At 34.9% G+C, this 18399-nt stretch overlaps 1 protein-coding gene across 8 annotated transcripts in view; it reads left to right on the plus strand.

Moving 5' to 3' along the window:
* LOC120353709 overlaps window positions 1-15798 on the plus strand; it is a 31890-nt gene extending 16092 nt beyond the window's left edge. For 3 of the 8 annotated variants that reach the window (XR_005572532.1, XR_005572533.1, XR_005572531.1), the window contains 3 exons: window positions 10380-10483; window positions 12535-12595; window positions 13836-14427. Coding sequence is in view for 4 of the 8 variants with exons in the window: in XM_039438468.1 (XP_039294402.1) it covers window positions 10479-10483; window positions 12545-12595; window positions 13836-13965; window positions 15565-15750 (372 nt within the window). In the remaining 4 variants the exon portion in view is untranslated. Of the gene's footprint in view, window positions 1-4356; window positions 4378-10379; window positions 10484-12534; window positions 12596-13835; window positions 14428-15564 lie in introns of those variants that run through there. The other 5 variants (XM_039438468.1, XM_039438467.1, XM_039438469.1 and 2 more) reach the window with 4 other exon arrangements.
* The last annotated feature ends 2601 nt before the right edge of the window (window positions 15799-18399 follow it).

Here is an 18399-nt window from a genome sequence, read left to right on the forward strand (position 1 = left end):
ATTTGTATATATTCAAGTGTCCCCACACAGGGTAGCCTATAGGGAATACATATTAGAAATTAGGAAACAATATTGTATTTATTTTTGGAATGCATTTGATTGTTTAATTATTTTTTTTGAATAAAGAATTTGAATTTGAAATAAATAACACTAAATGAATATAAAATTACTTCGCTCATATTGTCTACTTGATTCAAATTAAAACAATATAAACACTTTTAGTACCCTGTTATTAAAAACTTTAAAATATTTTAAATAACTTGAAAATGACCTATGATCGAAACTAGTCGTTAAAATATGTTAAAGTTTTGAATAAAAGGGTACTAAATGTTTTTATATTGTCTCATTTTAAATGTATATAGTTGATCATTATTGGTGCAACTATAGTCATATTCAGTTGACAACTAAATAACTAATTGTGGTGGTTTACTGTTTCAGATATGAGAAAAGCGTTATCAAGAGATGTTGAGAAAAAATCAGTGATCCCTCTCGATCATCCAGTAAGGCCAGAAGAGATAGACTGATGATCGAGATTCCCAAACTACCCTTCGACGAAATTATAAATATACATTTTTATTTTAAAAATATTGGTTCAATTGTTGCAAATAAAATATAATTATATTCTCATTTCCAGTTGATAATTCATTCTTTTCAAACTACTCGTAGTTTTAATTCTTAATACATCAATGATATTAAGACCATGAACCGAGAACCAATGGTATGGTTCCAATAGATTCATCTATTTTAATTTAAATTATTGTCATACCTATTTCTCATTGATTATCATTTATCACGATTCTTTAAACTGTTCGTTGTTTCCTACCAGTTTTGAATCGATTATGCCAAACTACTTTTCGACGAAATTAAAAAAAATTATATATTCAAATATTGAAGATATGATTATATTCTCATTTACAGAGTTGATAATTTATTCTTTTCAAAGTACCTACTGTAGTTTTAATTTTGACAGTTCCAACAGATTCATCTATTTTAATTTAATTTATTGTCATACCTATTTCTCATTGATCATTATTCATCACAATTTTTAAAATTTTTAGTGGTTTTCACCATAAGTTTCAACACTTTTAGTTGTGTTACTACACCAGTTTTCAATTTTAATTTTATCACACTCTTTTCTATGTATTTCACACGATATGCAGTCAAATATTTAAGTAAATGATCAAAATCGTTTACTTACTGACAGTCAGATTTTGATTATTTACTTAGATATTTGACTGCATGTCGTGTTAAATACATAGAAAAAAGTGTGTTAATACATAGCAGCTCGGAATGAATCAAGAAACCATCGCCTTAATTTTATGTTGTCGTCTACTGTCAATTTTATCGATATTATTAATTTGTAATTAATACTGAATCTTGGCTGTTCATTTATTTATAATATTAATTATTCACTTATTTATATATAAAATGTTTGTACAATTTTTTCCGGCAAACCAGAGTGTCATGTTTTTTTGAAAAGTAAATGGTTGCTGTAACTTGGTCTATGAATGACGATTTTTATTTCAACCTATCTACTAATAGCCCAGGCAATCAATGAATGCTCAAAAGAGGGTATAGAAGGAAAAGTTTGGAAGACAATTTTGACCCCGCAGCTCTGTTAAGGGTAGTAAGGAGGTAAACATATCAAAAGTCCCCACACCTACCCCTTGTGCTGAGAGGGTGGGAGTGATTCAAAGGTTCCATTTTTTGGTTTCTCGCATATAGCTCAAAAACTATGTATCTTACGATCATAACTGTTTTATACAAAATAAAAGCTTACATAATTTCCTACAATATTCATCTCAACTTTTTACTTTCTCTGCCCTATATTACCATAGGTAAGGAAATGATTGCTTTCCGAAAAAATTAAGGTACCCCAATTTCTAAATTTCTATACGTTTCAAGGTCCCCTGAGTCCAAAAAAGTGGTTTTTGGGTATTGGTCTGTATGTGTGTGTATGAGTGTATGTGCGTCTGTGTACACGATATCTCATCTCCCAATTAACGAAATGACTTGAAATTTGGAACTTTAGGTCCTTACACTATAAGGATCCGACACGAACAATTTCGATCAAATGCAATTCAAAATGGCGGCTGAAATGGCGAAAATGTTGTCAAAAACAGGGTTTTTCTCGAAAACGGCTCCAACGATTTTGATTAAAGTTATACCTGAAATGGTCATCGATAAGCTCTATCATCTGCCACAAGTCCCATATCTGTAAAAATTCCAGGAGCTCCGCCCCATCTATGCAAAGTTTGATTTTAGGCTTCAGATACAATTTAAACAAAAAATTTGGAGTGGAATAGATTGAGCATGAGAATCCCTACAATTAATGTTCAGTAACATTTTCACCCAAAATTAAAAATAAGCACGAAATTCGAGAAAATGTGATTATTGAATTGCAAACTGTTGGAAATTGTTGATTCTATTGAATCATTCACTATGAAGAGATAGCAGACTTCGTGTCTCCAGCGTTATTGTCCTGTCACCAGCTGGCTTGGATCTTTGAATAGTAGACTTCAGATGCGCGGGAACACTAGCGTCAGGTGATCAATTTTCATAACGGCAAGGAAAGTTTTGTGAGTGCGCCACACCAGATTTTTCTATATCTTCTCTAGTTTTCGAGATACCCGCTGTGTCATTTTTGAAAAAACACGTTTGCCTCCAATTTTTATCTATAATTGTTAGGGGCTGGGACTTTTGATATGTTTACCTCCTTACTACCCCAAACAGAACTGCGTGGGGTCAAAAACTGTCTTCCAAACTTTCCCCTCTATAACCTTATCTTGACTGGACTATAACTAGAAGAAGACTAGTTTTATATTTTTTTAGGTCAAACTCCTCCAACGTGGCTGAGCTCTAACTGAGGAATAGACAGTCCCACACATAGGTTCAGTTATATCATATAGAAAAAATAGCACAAGAAGATATCCCATGGTATAGGGCGTTTATGTTTCAAATTTTAATATTAACTCAAGCCGATAGTCCTAGTAGTTATTTTTCGTGAAGCTATGTAGCGCTGGTAGTTTCTCGTATTGTGCCATTCTTACACTCTCACACCCCTTATGTTCCAATTTGAACTGTCAACTCAATTTAACTATGTAACCCTCATCTAAATTTGGGAAAGGAATAGCACAAGGTTACCTTATTTTTTTCTCTCCCTATCATTTTGATGATGTAGGTATTTGTTGTATGAATGAATCCATAAAGAATAATTTCAATTCAACAGTATTTTTGCAACCGGATATGAGTCTCATAAGGTAGGTACTTTATTTGAGAACAAGAGCGTTCTTACCCAGAGCGTACATATTTGTCTGTGAGCATTTCTATGTTTGTATTGAATAAATAAATATTGACGTAGAGGAAATAGAGCATGAGAAGATATTTCCTTTATGCCAATATTTATTTATTCAATACAAACATAGAAAGGCTCACAGACAAATATATCCCATGGTATGGGGCGTTTATTGGTGCGTATAGATATACGCGTCGCGAACATGAGCAATTCACTTTTAATCAGTTGATGCCAAGCTTTTTATATTTGTATCTTACCGTTTCTGTAAAAATACAGATATAATCAGCTGATTAAAAGTGAATTGCTCATGTTCGCGGCGCGTAAATCTGTACGCACCTTTAGATACAATTTTCACTGCTAACTTAAACCGATAGTCCTAGTAGTTATTTTCCTTGTAGCTATGTGACTCTGGTAGTCTCTCATACTGTGCCGTTCTTACACTCTAATAATGATTAAAAAATATTAAATTAACTTGAGTTCTAAATATCTTTTTTATTTGCGGATGATGCCTACATGAGCTTGAGTACCGGTAATGGAAAGTGCGAGCGTGATTTAATGAGACGTTCAAACGTCCATGCCTATTCGATGGGATTCTGCGGGATTCGAACCCGCGACCAGGCTCTACTAGCAGACTGAAGGGTGCAACGCTTTAAGGTGCGTACAGATATACGCGGCCGGAACATGAGCAATATTCACTTTAATCAGCTGACTATATCTGTATTTTTACAGAAACGGTGAGATACATATATAAAAAGCTTGGCATCAGCTGATAAAAAGTGAATTTCTCATGCTCGTGGCTCGTAAATCTGTATGGACCTTTAGTCGGCTCGGCTATCCTGGCCGGCAATTCATCAATCAATCAATCAAATTTATTCACCAATTAACAACAATGTTACAAGAAAATAAATAAATAAATTGTGGTTAAATAATTGGGGTGGCTGGAAAAAGAAATCTTGTGCCAAGATTCGCTTAAACCCATTGTCAATGCAACAAATATAGTATTACAAAATTAATACCTTATTCTCAACCCTTATTTCCAACACTTCAGGTAGAGACCCATCCTCAATTTTAATACACTTAAGGTTAGTTCAAACTTTTATTTTTCGATTTGAACTTGTACTGTTATTCATACTGTAGCTTCATAGTAGTCTTCAAATTATTATTGCTTTATTACTATTATATTTTCTTATTCATGATTATAATTAGAAAATGAACAGACTTGGACTTTTATTAGAAACTCTTTAAGGTTAGTTGAAACTTTCTTTTTTTAATTTGATTCAATTTGAACTTGTACTAAGTCATTCATACTATAGCTTCAAAGTATTCTTCATTGATTGCAAATTATTATTGGTTCATTGCTATCATTCTATTCTATTTATGACTTTGACTAGAAGATGTATTAACTTCATTATTATTATATCAATTATTATATCACTAGTTTTACATGATCCTTCAATAATTTTTTTACAATTTTTCATAGGCTAATTTAGATGACCTTGAAGGTTATTTTTTGAATTTAAAATTATTAGTTAGCTTCCAGGTTATTTTCACATCGAATTATAACTATCATAGCATAATAAAAAATCTTGAATGTACCGGTACTCTCACACAATTCTTCTAAATAGCTCAATTGATCTTGGAGGTTATTTTTTAAATTTTGAATTATTTGATAGCTTTCATGTTTCATCTTCCCATCAATGCAAATCTATCATAATTTTATTAAATCTACTACTCTCCTATATTAATATTTTACAGTTTCTAATATTCGTTATTTTATTAAATTTACTACTCTCCTAAATTAATATTTTACGGTTTTCAATAATTACTCAACATTCAAATGAAATTGATTTAGAAAACTATTTGAATCTTTTGGGATGTATTGTTGCTAATAATTATTATTTCTACATGTTTATCGGCATTCCTTTATTTCAAAATCTATTGAATATCTTAGGTTGTGCAGAGGCTAAGAAAAAAACTTTCTGCTGGTGATATTTTTCAAAGTTTTTCGATTTGTGTACTATCAAGCTATCAAGACAAAAACGTTTTCTCAGGAAAACATTTTTTTCAGATCATTACTTTTTGAGATATGAGCGCATGAAATTTAAATTTTTGAGACAGATTTAAAATTCGGTAAGAGATAAATCCATAAAGTTTTGAGGATAAATCTTCATAGTTTTCTTGATTGAATAAAACAAAAATTTCCTAAAAATATTAATTTTTGAGATAGTTATTCAATTAAATGAAAAAGACTAAGAAATTGTCAAAAAACCACAGATTTATTGATACTTAGAAAGACCGGTTTCGGTTATTACACCATTGTCAATCAGAGATCATTATCTCTGATTATCAGAGATTGACAATGGTGTAATAACCGAAACCGGTCTTTCTAAGTATCAAAAAATCTGTGTTTTTTGACAATTTCTTAGTCTTTTTTATTTAATATGAATAATTACCATAATATCAACTTCTCAACTACACAAAAAAATTATTCAATTTACTAAAAATGACCAAAAATAACACTTATTTCTGGTCATTTTTATCAAATTTAATAACTTTCTAAAAAATTGATATTTTCAGAAATGTTTGTTTTATTCAATCGACAATAACCATGAAGAAGTGATTCTCAAAAATTTCATTATCTATTTCTTACCGAATTTAAAATGATTTGTCCCAAAAATTTAAACTTTGGCCGCACGTATCTCAAAAAGTAATGATCGGAAAAAGTGTTTTCTGAGAAAAAGTTTCTATTTTGATAGCTTGATAGTATGCAAATCGAAAAACTTTGAAAAATATCACCAGTAGAAAGTTTTTTTTAGCCTTAAGATCATACATCTGTTGTTGTTCTATCCCGATTATACAAGGTCTGTATTAAGGTAGGCGCACACAGATCGTCATCGGACGGACGGCACGCATCGGACGGATCAGACGATTTGATTTAATGCATTGTTTTCAATTGGAGTGCGCATACCTATAAGATGCGGATGGGTATGCGCATTCCAATTGAAAACAAAGCATCAAATCTAATCGTTCGATCCATCCGATGCGTGCCGTCCGTCCGATGACTATCTGTGTGCGTCTACCTTAATAAGTAACCGGACTGAACTTAGGAAATTTTTTATTGGCAAAATATGTACAATTTTCCATTGGATATCATCAAAGTAGTCCCTATTGGAGTCGATAACACGCTGATACCGGATTTTCAAATTCCTGAACGCTCCCTGGAAGTCGGCAACCTCTATGCTGTCTAGAGCCCTCGTCGTAGCACGTTGAACGTTTTCCAGAGTCCCGAACCGCGTCCCCTTAAGTTGTCTCTTGATCTTGGGGAACAAAAAGAAATCCGGTGGTGCCATATCCGGGCTGTAAGGTGGATGTGGCAACGTCACCCTCGATTGTTTAGCCAACTGCTCGGTGACGAGCAGGCAGGTGTGCGACGGAGCATTGTGGTGATGGAGGATCCACGAATCGGCAATCCCCGGACAGACTCAATGAACTCGGGTTGTTAGTCGACGGAGCACATCTCTGTAGTACTGTAGTACTGGCCGTACCTAGTACTAGTACTACAGAGAGGTGCTCCGTCGACTAACCACCTGAGTTCATTGAGTCCGTCCGGGGATTGCCGATTCGTGGATCCTCCATCACCACAATGCTCCGTCGCACACCTGCCTGCTCGTCACCGAGCAGTTGGCTAAACAATCGAGGGTGACGTTGCCACATCCACCTTACAGCCCGGATATGGCACCACCGGATTTCTTTTTGTTCCCCAAGATCAAGAGACAACTTAAGGGGACGCGGTTCGGGGACTCTGGAAAATGTTCAATGTGCTACGACGAGGGCTCTAGACAGCATAGAGGTTGCCGACTTCCAGGGAGCGTTCAGGAATTTGAAAATCCGGTATCAGCGTGTTATCGATTCCAATAGGGACTACTTTGAAGATATCCAATGGAAAATTGTACATATTTTGCCAATAAAAAATTTCCTGAGTTCAGTCCGGTTACTTATTATACAGACCCTGTATTCATATGATGTGTAATTGTATCAATAAATAAATAAATACATTACATGGATTAAAAAGGTGAAGCGGCAAAGGTTGCTTCAAACTTAAATCTCATAGCAAACAGGAAACGCGCCGCGCCGCCAAGTCGCACACCGGAGACGCCATTTTTGCATATCGGACACTGGGAGCGCGCCGCGCCGCCGCGTACCGGACACGACTCTCCGCCCGACTACTGCCTACTTCCGAGGCCATACGAATTTAGTTTTTTACTCTGCTTCATCCTGTAGTTTCAAGCTTTATTAGGGGAAGATCACATTATACATTTTCCCAGGCATTTTCAGAGAAGTCTGTAGGGCAGGTAGCTCTTCAATTAGCTGATAATCAGCTGATTCCTGACTGAGTCAGCCGATTGGGTTGGCGTTTGGAAATCAGCTGATAATCAGCCAATCGGAGAGCTTCCTGTCCTTCCGACTCGTCTGAAAACCGCCGAATGTGGTCTCGCCTAAAAAATTGAGAATATCTTCGTCGCTACACTAAGTTTTGACCCTATGTTACAGTATTCCAACCAGTAGGTCTTAAAATTTAAAAAAAATTACGAGAGTAGACCATTATAATAAGCTAGCACCTAAGTGTGAGCTTCAGTACCACCTTGAATCTCACTTCTATTCTCAAATATTCTCTTAAAATACCAATAAAACTTTCATAAATGAATACCATGATTTTTTAAAATGTATGAATTCAGGGCTACTTTCTTGTATTTATAAAATAGAATTATAGTAACCTTTCAAATTTATAAAATAAACAAGAATAAAAATTGTAACGTAATTGTTACTAGTTTCAGTGATCACACCATTTTCAGGTTATAAAAATAAATTTGCTATCTCATCAATCAGGTTTATAACCTGACAATGGTGTGATAGTAATAGTTATGTTACAATTTCTATTCTTGTTTTATTATTTTATTAATTTTAAAGGGTACAATACTTCTATTTCATGAATATACCATGAACTTCATGAATAAAATTACCTTCATATTTGAGCGAACTGCATGTCAGTCCACACAATATTATGGTCTCAATGGCTGTCATCAATTTTCAATATGAATATAGTGAGGTCCACATTATAATGGCAATGAAAAACTGCCTTATGTGGTCTCGCCCTAAGAGTTTTGAAGTTTGCATGCATTTAAATAGGTCAAAACATTCTACTCCTTTATATTCTGACCCATTCGAAGACATGTATTATTTTCAACACTCCTCAGGCTCTATTATGTTCCAACTGATAGTCATATATATTTGATCCCCTATTGGAACCATCATAAGACTATTTATTTATTACTGATCTATCAAGTACCGTATTCAGACGCTCAAGTTTACTATTATCAGTAAAAAATACATATATCAGTTTATCAGTCTTTTGTTCAAGCAAAAGACGGATCGTTTGGTTCAAGCAAAAGACGGATGTAAAATTGCGTCCACACGCATCCGTCTTATGTCGCCCGTTTTCTATTTTTGTGCTCACAAGCTCAGTTCGTTATAAACATCTACCATTAGATGTTTTTTTTTCATTTATTATATAATGTGAAATTTTCATTTCAATATTATCACCAAAATGTTTATAGTTTTTGCTTTTTAAATGCTATTTTGTGTTTGAAAATAGATTTCTTGATTTTAAAATTTATAAAATAGGAACTCAGGAAGTGAAAGTGCAAATTTTTAGTGAGAAAAATGAAGAACCCAAGACATAACCTATAAACTTGAGTGTTGATAGGAAATGACATTGGGTAATACGGCAAGGCAGAACATCCAAAAGTACATCCAAAGTTGTCAAGTACATCTAGAATTTATGACAGTAAGAAGTTCGTTTCACTTAAATCTGGCAGAAGTTCGTTTCACTTAAATCTGTCAGTAGATGCCTCTCGAGAGAGAGAGAGAGAGAGAGAGAGAGAGAGAGAGAGAGAGAGAGAGAGAGAGAGAGAGAGAGAGAGCATCTTCTCCTTCTAAGGGGCGGTGGAGGGGGCAGGAGAGGGGTGGGGGTGGTTGGGGGTACATAGGATGGGTGCGGGGGAGGGGGAAGGGGGGGAAAACTCGTGAAAAAGCTTCTTGGTTCATACACTCTCCGTCTACTTACACTTACCGCCAATTTATGTAGATGCATTACAATATAATTATTATCTATAGTTATTATATTACAAATTGCTTTTTCATATCATATACAGTTCAATAATTATTTTCTTAGTCTATATCATGTAAATTCATCTATAATTTTGCTGTATTGTAAGCTATTGTATATAAGTGTATAAGACAGTATATATTGTAATCTACATAAATAAAGTACTCAATCAATCAATCAATCAATCTACTGATCTCTCTGCCGATAAAAGCCATAAGAGTAAATACATAAATAAATCTACCATTATATCCGGTAGATGAGTAATAATTATATCGGTAAATGGATTGAAATTTTCAAGATAGTATTCTTATCAACAATATAGTACCTACATCTTAATATATCATGATAGTAAATTATAATATCAACATCAAATTCTGAGAGTATCATGAGAATGAAGAAAGAAAAAAAGGGTTAAATGGCGTTATATGCAATCGATAAAAAACACTTGCTTATTTTAAAGTACTCGCGAGGCATTTTATTAATTTGAGGGCGCTGAATCCGAATCTGAAATCACAATTTCTCTATCTCCATTTTTACGCGATTTAAGTTTTGGTGGATAGGCAAAAGACGGACGGTTTGATGGAAGAAGATTCCCGGCCGATACATTTCAAGTTTGACGACTTAAGCTTGAACACCCATCTGTTTTACCGTCCAGACCAACGACTTACATGCTCCGACTTTTGCTTGAGCAAAAGACTGAAGCTAAACTTGAGTGTCTGGACCGGGCTTAAGACTGCTCTGTTGCCCGCTCATCACTTTCTGAGTATACAGGATATTTGTATTAAATTTTGGTACATTAATTATAGTGAACACAGTTGAAAATAATTATGTATCTGTACTCTGTGAATATTTATACAACTTTTATTATCTATCATGATGGAATAAGTATTCATCAGGATTTTTTTTTCATTTGAACAGGATCACTGTGCATCTAAACAAACCATTAAGGGCAGATATCAATACTATTTTCTGACCGCGGAGCAGCTCTACATCACAAGTGAAGATATGGTTCGGTGAATGTGGTATGAGACATCTATATATACATTAATAGTAAATTAGGATAGACTTCTAACTCTCCCCAATAACACAGATGGCTAGGGCTGGGATGTTTATGGTGGTACTATTATGACACAGTCCATCCTGACCCTTTCGGCAGTGCCATGTTCTATCCGGTTGGTTCTGAGTCCAATGGATGCTTTCAAGTTAGAGTCAACTGACCTGCAGATCGCATTTCCGCGTGCCAACAACTGGACGAACATGTGCCACTGTTTGATTGTGGTTTATGGATGGCTGTGGAGTGAGACAATCACCATGAATAGGGTTTGAGTTGTCAGGGTCCCCGTAGGATATTTGCAGTTGTCAGTCAAGTATTTCATTTCTTATCAGTGCCCTTTGTGGTGGTCCACAGCTTTTTCATGATGGTTGCGGGCTCAGTACAGCACTAATTTGATGAGCAGGTGGTACTGTTACACTGTGGCCTGGTCTGATCTGTTCTATGAGACTGGCGATGCGAATATTAGATTGTAGTGCCTCCAGCAAACTTAGTAAAGAGGGTATGAGAATTATTTGAGTTAAGAATAAGAATTAAGAAATTAGTAATTTAAGTTTAGATTTAAGTCTGAAGTAATATTGGTGAAGTGTTGCCTCTAGCCTTTGCTAGTTGGCGGGGTTAAGCCTCTAGCCTTTGCTAGTTGGCGGGGTTAAGCCTCTAGCCTTTGCTAGTTGTCGGGGTCAAGCCTCTAGCCTTTGCTAGTTGGCGGGGATGAGGAAGTATTGCCTCTAGCCTTTGCTAGTTGCTACATTGGTCAAGAATTAGAATTAAGAAATTAGTAATCTAAGTTTAGATTTAAGACTGAAGTAATATTGGTAAAGTGTAGCCTCTAGCCTTTGCTAGTTGGCGGATCAGGAAGTATTGTCTCTAGCCTTTGCTAGTTGGCGGGGTTAAGCCTCTAGCCTTTGCTAGTTGGCAGGGTGAAGCCTCTAGCCTTTGCTAGTTGGCGGGGTCAAGCCTCTAGCCTTTGCTAGTTGGCGGGGATCAGGAAGTATTGCCTCTAGCCTTTGCTAGTTGGCAGGGTCAAGCCTCTAGCCTTTGCTAGTTGGCGGGGATCAGGAAGTGTAGCCTCTAGCCTTTGCTAGTTGGCGGGGTTAAGCCTCTAGCCTTTGCTAGTTGGCGGGGTCAAGCCTCTAGCCTTTGCTAGTTGGCGGGGTCAAGCCTCTAGCCTTTGCTAGTTGGCGGGGATCAGGAAGTATTGCCTCTAGCCTTTGCTAGTTGGCGGATCAGGAAGTATTGTCTCTAGCCTTTGCTAGTTGGCGGGGTTAAGCCTCTAGCCTTTGCTAGTTGGCAGAGTGAAGCCTCTAGCCTTTGCTAGTTGGCGGGGTCAAGCCTCTAGCCTTTGCTAGTTGGCGGGGATCAGGAAGTATTGCCTCTAGCCTTTGCTAGTTGGCGGGGTCAAGCCTCTAGCCTTTGCTAGTTGGCGGGGATCAGGAGTGTAGCCTCTAGCCTTTGCTAGTTGGCGGGGAGAAAAGAAATCAATGCTATCTTGTGATAGCTTGGGGTTAAATTTATTTCTAACCTATTTTTAAGTCTTAACTTGCATGCAATTTACATTATAGGTGTTACTATCCTATCGGTAGAGGAAGTGCACAAGTTATTTTGCATCAAAGAGGGTGTATCACCCTTGGAGATGCTGGGAAGTGGAGATATTCTTGAGAAATTCAAGAGTTCTCCACTACTCTACTCTACTGAGTATCTTTGAGAGTGAGAAACTCTCATAGATACTGTAGAGTACAATATTCTCTCCTGGCCGTCCAGGTAATGCCTTAGTTAAGTGATAACTTCAATCTATGATTGGCAACTATTTATCATTATTTTATTGATACTTTGAAATTAGAGATATTCTTGAGCAATTCAAGGGTTCTCTAATCAGTATCATTGAGAGCAAGAAACTCTTATTGATACAGAATTCTAGTGATACTGTAGGTTCAGGTACTGCCTTAGTTTAGTCCAAGTTAAGATTTGTAACTGTTTATCTACATGTTATAAAATTGCTTTGTTTTGAAAGTGCGTTACAAGTTTGTTACAGCTTAGCCTACCAATCGAATCCAAGTGCACCATTGTGGATATTTTTCGAAAGGTTAGTAGACTCTTTCAATTTATACTCATCTAGATATCCAGACTTAAGCTTCATGATATTAACTATCATTAATTAATTTTTTGTTCTTTGATTGCCTGATTATCAGCTGAAACTCCAGCTGATAATCAGCCAATCCAAGTGCATCATTGTGGATATTTTTCAAAGGGTTAGTAGAATCTTAAATATATACTCATCTAGATATCAAGACTTAAGCTTCATGATATTAACTCTCATTTATTAATTTTTTGTTCTTTGAATGCCTGATTATCTGCTGAAACTCCAGCTGATAATCAGCCAATCCAAGTGCATCATTGTGGATATTTTTCAAAGGGTTAGTAGAATCTTTAAATATATACTCATCTAGATATCAAGACTTAAGCTTCATGATATTAACTCTCATTTATTAATTTTTTGTTCTTTGAATGCCTGATTATCTGCTGAAACTCCAGCTGATAATAATCAGCCAAACAAAGAGCTCCCTGTCCTACAGATCAGTCCTCTGTCAGTTAAAAACCGCCTGGAAAACGCTTCATTTGGCTTGTCCCTTATAGTTGACTGAAACACTGGAAATCATACTTTGGGTTTTTTTAAACTATCATCTTTATTCAAGTCTTAAAAGTTATTTTTTGTGATCTATTTCAATATCAAGTCATGAATATCATTGACCGAGCGAAGTGAGGTCTAAGATCCAAGTCGACGGTTTGGCATTTCTTTTAATGTTTAAATGTTTGTATGTTTATATGTTGCGCATTTACGGCGAAACGCGGTAATTGATTTTCATGAAATTTGACAGGTATATTCCTTTTTTAAATGCGCGTCGACTTATATACAAGGTTTTTGGAAATTTTGCATTTCAAGTATAATATAAAAGGAAATAAGAGCCTCCTTCATACGCCAATATTGAAGTAAAAATCAGACTATAGAATAAATTATTCGTCATAAATCAGCTGACAAGTGATTACACAGATGTGTGGAGAAGCTAGTCTATTGCTGTATATCCATAAGGTCTATAGTTTCAGTGGGGTACTTGTGGATGAGAATTCTGCGTGAGGTCTACTGTTCACAGAACTACTAGTAATCTTTTATGATAAATAATGTTTGATAAAATATTCATTAATCCATGCTTTGTTAATCTGAAGAGGATTGATGACAGTACATTATATTCAATTATTTTATTTGAGTTTAACAGTCAATTATTAATGAATAGGATAATTAATCAAAGTTTTTTCTCTTTCAACAGGATTAATATGAATCTGAAGAAACAAACAATTATGGAGAAGCATGTGGATCATCATGAAGATGCCACCAGCTACTCAATGCATTGGAGAGCAGCTCTACTACCAAAGTGGAGATATGGATCATTCAATGTGGTATGAGACATCTGGTATTTATATTATTAGTTGATTAGGATAGATTTCTAACCCTTCCCAATAACACTGATGGCTAGGGCTGGGATGTTGTATGATCTTGTTAGGGTCCCTGTAGGATATTTACAGTGTCAGTTGAATGTTTCATTTCTGATCAGTGCCCTTTGTGGTGGTCTCACGGCTTTTTCATTATGGTTGCGGGCTCAGTACAGCACTAATTTGATGAGCAGGTGGTACTGTTACACTGTGGCCAGGTCTGATCTTTTCTATGAGACTGGCGATGCAAATATTTGATTGTAGTGCCTTCAGCAAACTTAGGAAAGGGGGGATGAGAATTATTTGAGTTAAGAATTAGGATTAAGAAATTAGTGATCTAAGTTTAGATTAGATACTGAAGTTATATTGGTAGAGTCTAGCCTCTAGCCTTTGCTAGTTGGCGGGGTTAAGCCTCTAGCCTTTGCTAGTTGGCAGAGATGAGGAAGTATTGCCTCTAGCCTTTGCTAGTTGGCGGGGTTAAGCCTCTAGCCTTTGCTAGCTGGCGGGGATAGCCTCTAGCCTTTGCTAGTTGGCGGGGATAGCCTCTAGCCTTTGCTAGTTGGCGGGGTTAGCCTCTAGCCTTTGCTAGTTGGCGGGGAAGGAAAAGTATAGCCTCTAGCCTTTGCTAGTTGGCGGGGTTAAGCCTCTAGCCTTTGCTAGTTGCTGTAATAAGTTAAGAATTCGTTCTAAGAAACTAGTTATCTAAGATTAGATTTGAGACTGAAGTAATATTGGTAAAGTGTAGCCTCTAGCCTTTGCTAGTTGGCGGGGATCAGGAAGTATTGCCTCTAGCCTTTGCTAGTTGGCGGGGAAGAGAAATTATAGCCTCTAGCCTTTGCTAGTTGGCGGGGAGAATGAAAATCACCAGGCTAGTTGGCGGGGAAGAGAAATTATAGCCTCTAGCCTTTGCTAGTTGGCGGGGAGAATGAAAATCACCGCTATCTTGTGATAGCTTGTGGTTAATTTTATTTCTAACCTAATTTTAGTCTCAACTTGCATGCAATTTAGTTTTTAGGTGACACTATCCTATCGGTAGGGGAAGTGCACAAGTTATTTTGCATCAAAGAGGGTGAATCGCCCTTGGAGATGCTGGGAAGTGGAGATATTCTTGAGAAATTCAAGAGGTCTCTACTACTCTAAATTATCATTGAGAGTAGGATACTCTCATTGATACTTTAGAGTATAAACAGTCACTCCTAGAGTGCCTAAGTCAAGTTCAGTAATGAGTTAAACCCTTCAAAATAAATGGAGATATTCTTGATAAATTCAATGGTTCTCTAATAAATATAATTGTTTCAGGTAGTGTCTTAGTTGAGTTTAGTGATAAGTCCAAGTTGTAATTCATAACCTTCTATCAACATTCATTTAATTGTTCTGTTTCTTGAGTAAGTTCTAGGCTCGTCGTGGTTTCTCCTCCCAAGTGTACACACATTCACAAATATTTACTGTGTGCATTTAAATAGTTACTAATATTAATAGTATTCACTGTTTTACAATAACATATTATTATTGTATTTGATACTATTCATTGTATCCAATTTGCTCTTTTTCTCAAAAATGTTTCAGGTTCATCACAGCCTCTCTTCTCAAAAAAGCACACAATCACAGCTATTTGTTACAATAAAATATTATTGTTTTCGATATTATTCATTGTATGCCATAGCTCTGTTTCTCAAAAATGTTTCAGGTTCATCACAGCATTTCTCCTCAAATAAGCACACAATCACAGCCATTTGCTACAATGAAATATGATTGTTTTCGATATTATTCATTGTATGACATTGCCCTGTTTCTCAGATTCGTTTCAGATTCATCGCAGCTTCTCTTCTCGAATAAACACACAATTACAGCAATTAGTTCATCTTCACTTTGTGCATGCTTTGTGTTGTCAAGATTTTTGGGATTATGAGTTATTTATTGCATACTGGTCACGTAAAGCATAGTAGTTGTTTGTTATATGCATTGCATGTGTTGTGGTTATTCGTTGCATACTATCCACTTATATTGAACTTTTTGTCTGTAGTTGAGAAGTTGATATTGTTGTAATTATTCATATTGAATGAAAAAGACTAAGAAATTGTCAAAAAACACAGATTTCTTGATACTTAGAAAGACCGGTTTCGGTTATTACACCATTATCAATCTCTGAAACAATCTTTGATAACAAATAATCACAAGTTCACAGTTAAGGAGAATGTTGAGTTTCTGCATGTTAATAACAAAGGCAGATCTTTGAATATTCTAGAGGCTTTAGAAATAACAACTGCGAAAATTCCCAGTATAGTTTAAATGACCAGATTCATTTCAACCAATACAACACTACGAATTTAGTTTTATCATAAAATTAGTATAAAATTATCATAAATTTTATCATAAATTAGTCAATAGTTTTTCCATTCACATATTTGTTTTATTATCTTTCACACTTGTTTTCTTGGTTCTTATTTTGTACTGAGAGTAAATTTTGTTATCATGACGATTCTGTTGCCATTTTGTCACACCGTTGAGTGGGAGGTGACTGTCTAGCTGGGCCAATGGCAGGCGTTCATGCCCTTGACCAATAGCAGTACTCGCCTACTAGTATAAATTCTGCTGCTCTTTCTTGAATTTAGTTTTAGTTTATCAGAGATTGACAATGGTGTAATAACCGAAACCGGTCTTTCTAAGTATCAATAAATCTGTGTTTTTTTGACAATCTCTTAGTCTTTTTCATTCAATACTCATATTGAAAGTGACGTCAAAATTTTTTGGGATTATGAGTTATTTATTGCATACTAGTCACTAATATGTTTTGGGTATTATGTCAGGCATGCGATGGACATCTTATAATACCTATATACTCTCCCTATTTACTTTTCCCTAATACTTTTAATAATTTATTATTATTTAAAACTAGCAGGTGACCCGTGCTCCGCATGGGTCATTTTAAAACTTGACATAATGAAATTTTGAAGAATTGAAAATAAGCCTATAACCATCCCTGGTTAATTAAGAATCTATATGCAAAATTTCAAGTTAATCATTCCAGTAGTTGAGACGTGATGATGCGTCAAACATAATTTTCCTATCCCGTACAAGTATAAGCCAGTTCTTTCCTTTATTATATAATAGATAATAATGAAATTTGATAGAAAACTTTATTAACATGTGAAATAATTCATGATTATTGTACGTTAATCTATGTCAAATTATTCTTGTACTTATGTTATTATAATTCATTTATGTTTTTATGTGATTTGTCTATTGTAATAATTTAGAGGTGGTTAGGGTTGGCTATAGGAGTGTTGATGAAGCCACCAATTGTAAACTTTGTTCTTCCAAGTTTGTTAGTAAATTTATAGTAACCAAGTTATTTGTGTGCTTAGGATATAAATATTTTTATGGAAGTTTCAGTTGAAAATTCATATCTATTTTTACCTTTAATTTGTCTCATATTCTACTCTTGTAATATTTTAGTTATATTGTAGTCTTGTGAAACATAACTGTTATAATTGTTCTATTTGTTCTCATTGTTCTATTGTTCTAATTGTTCTATATTGTTCTAACTGTTCTAATTGTTCTATTACATTTATAATTGTTCTATCCTTTCCACTTGATATCAATTTATTCATTCGCCTATTTGGACGTGTATACCGAAATAAATTAAAGTTCTCATTCCTACAATAGTAATATAATGATTTTAATGTTATCAGCTCTTGTAAACTTCAGTTTGTGAGTGAATTTATAATAACTTCAACTAAGCCAGAGCTCAGTTTATAACAGTTATCATTGACTTGATATTGTCTGAATAAGCTTGAAATAAGTTTTAAATAAGCGTTTTAGATTTTGTCAAATTTTATACTTTATTGTTTGGAATTTAAAAGTATAGTTGAATTAAAATTGGGGATTTCAATTTGTTTCAAATCTATATTAACTAAATAACTCAGTTATTTGTCTATTATAATTAAATTGTGGTGGAACGGATTGGCTATAAGGGGAGTTGAGGAGGCCAACTATTCTAAATTTTGTTCTTTTTAGTTAGTAATTTTTTTCTGTAACTGTACTCTTTATTTATTTATTTATTAGGTTACAAACAATACAATGATCGGAAAAAACCAGGCTATTGTCCAAAACTTCTTCAATTTCCTAATTTAATTTCAAATTGTCAAAATATTATACATAGGTTATTTCCATTTCTATTTCTATACCAAATCATCAATCTGAAAATATAAATTAGAATAGAACGAACAATTTTAAATTGTTATAAGCAGAGCCCTGGCTGGTTAACAGTTCATTTCAGTTTGTAAGTTGATTTATTTTGACTTTGACACTACGGTTCACTGTGAAATTGTTATTCTTAGATTTAAACTCTGTTATTTCCAGTTTGAGAGAGAGTTTATTTTTTCCAAGATATTTTCTATT

Source organism: Nilaparvata lugens, chromosome 11 (genome assembly GCF_014356525.2).
Source record: "Nilaparvata lugens isolate BPH chromosome 11, ASM1435652v1, whole genome shotgun sequence".
Taxonomy (NCBI): domain Eukaryota; kingdom Metazoa; phylum Arthropoda; class Insecta; order Hemiptera; family Delphacidae; genus Nilaparvata; species Nilaparvata lugens.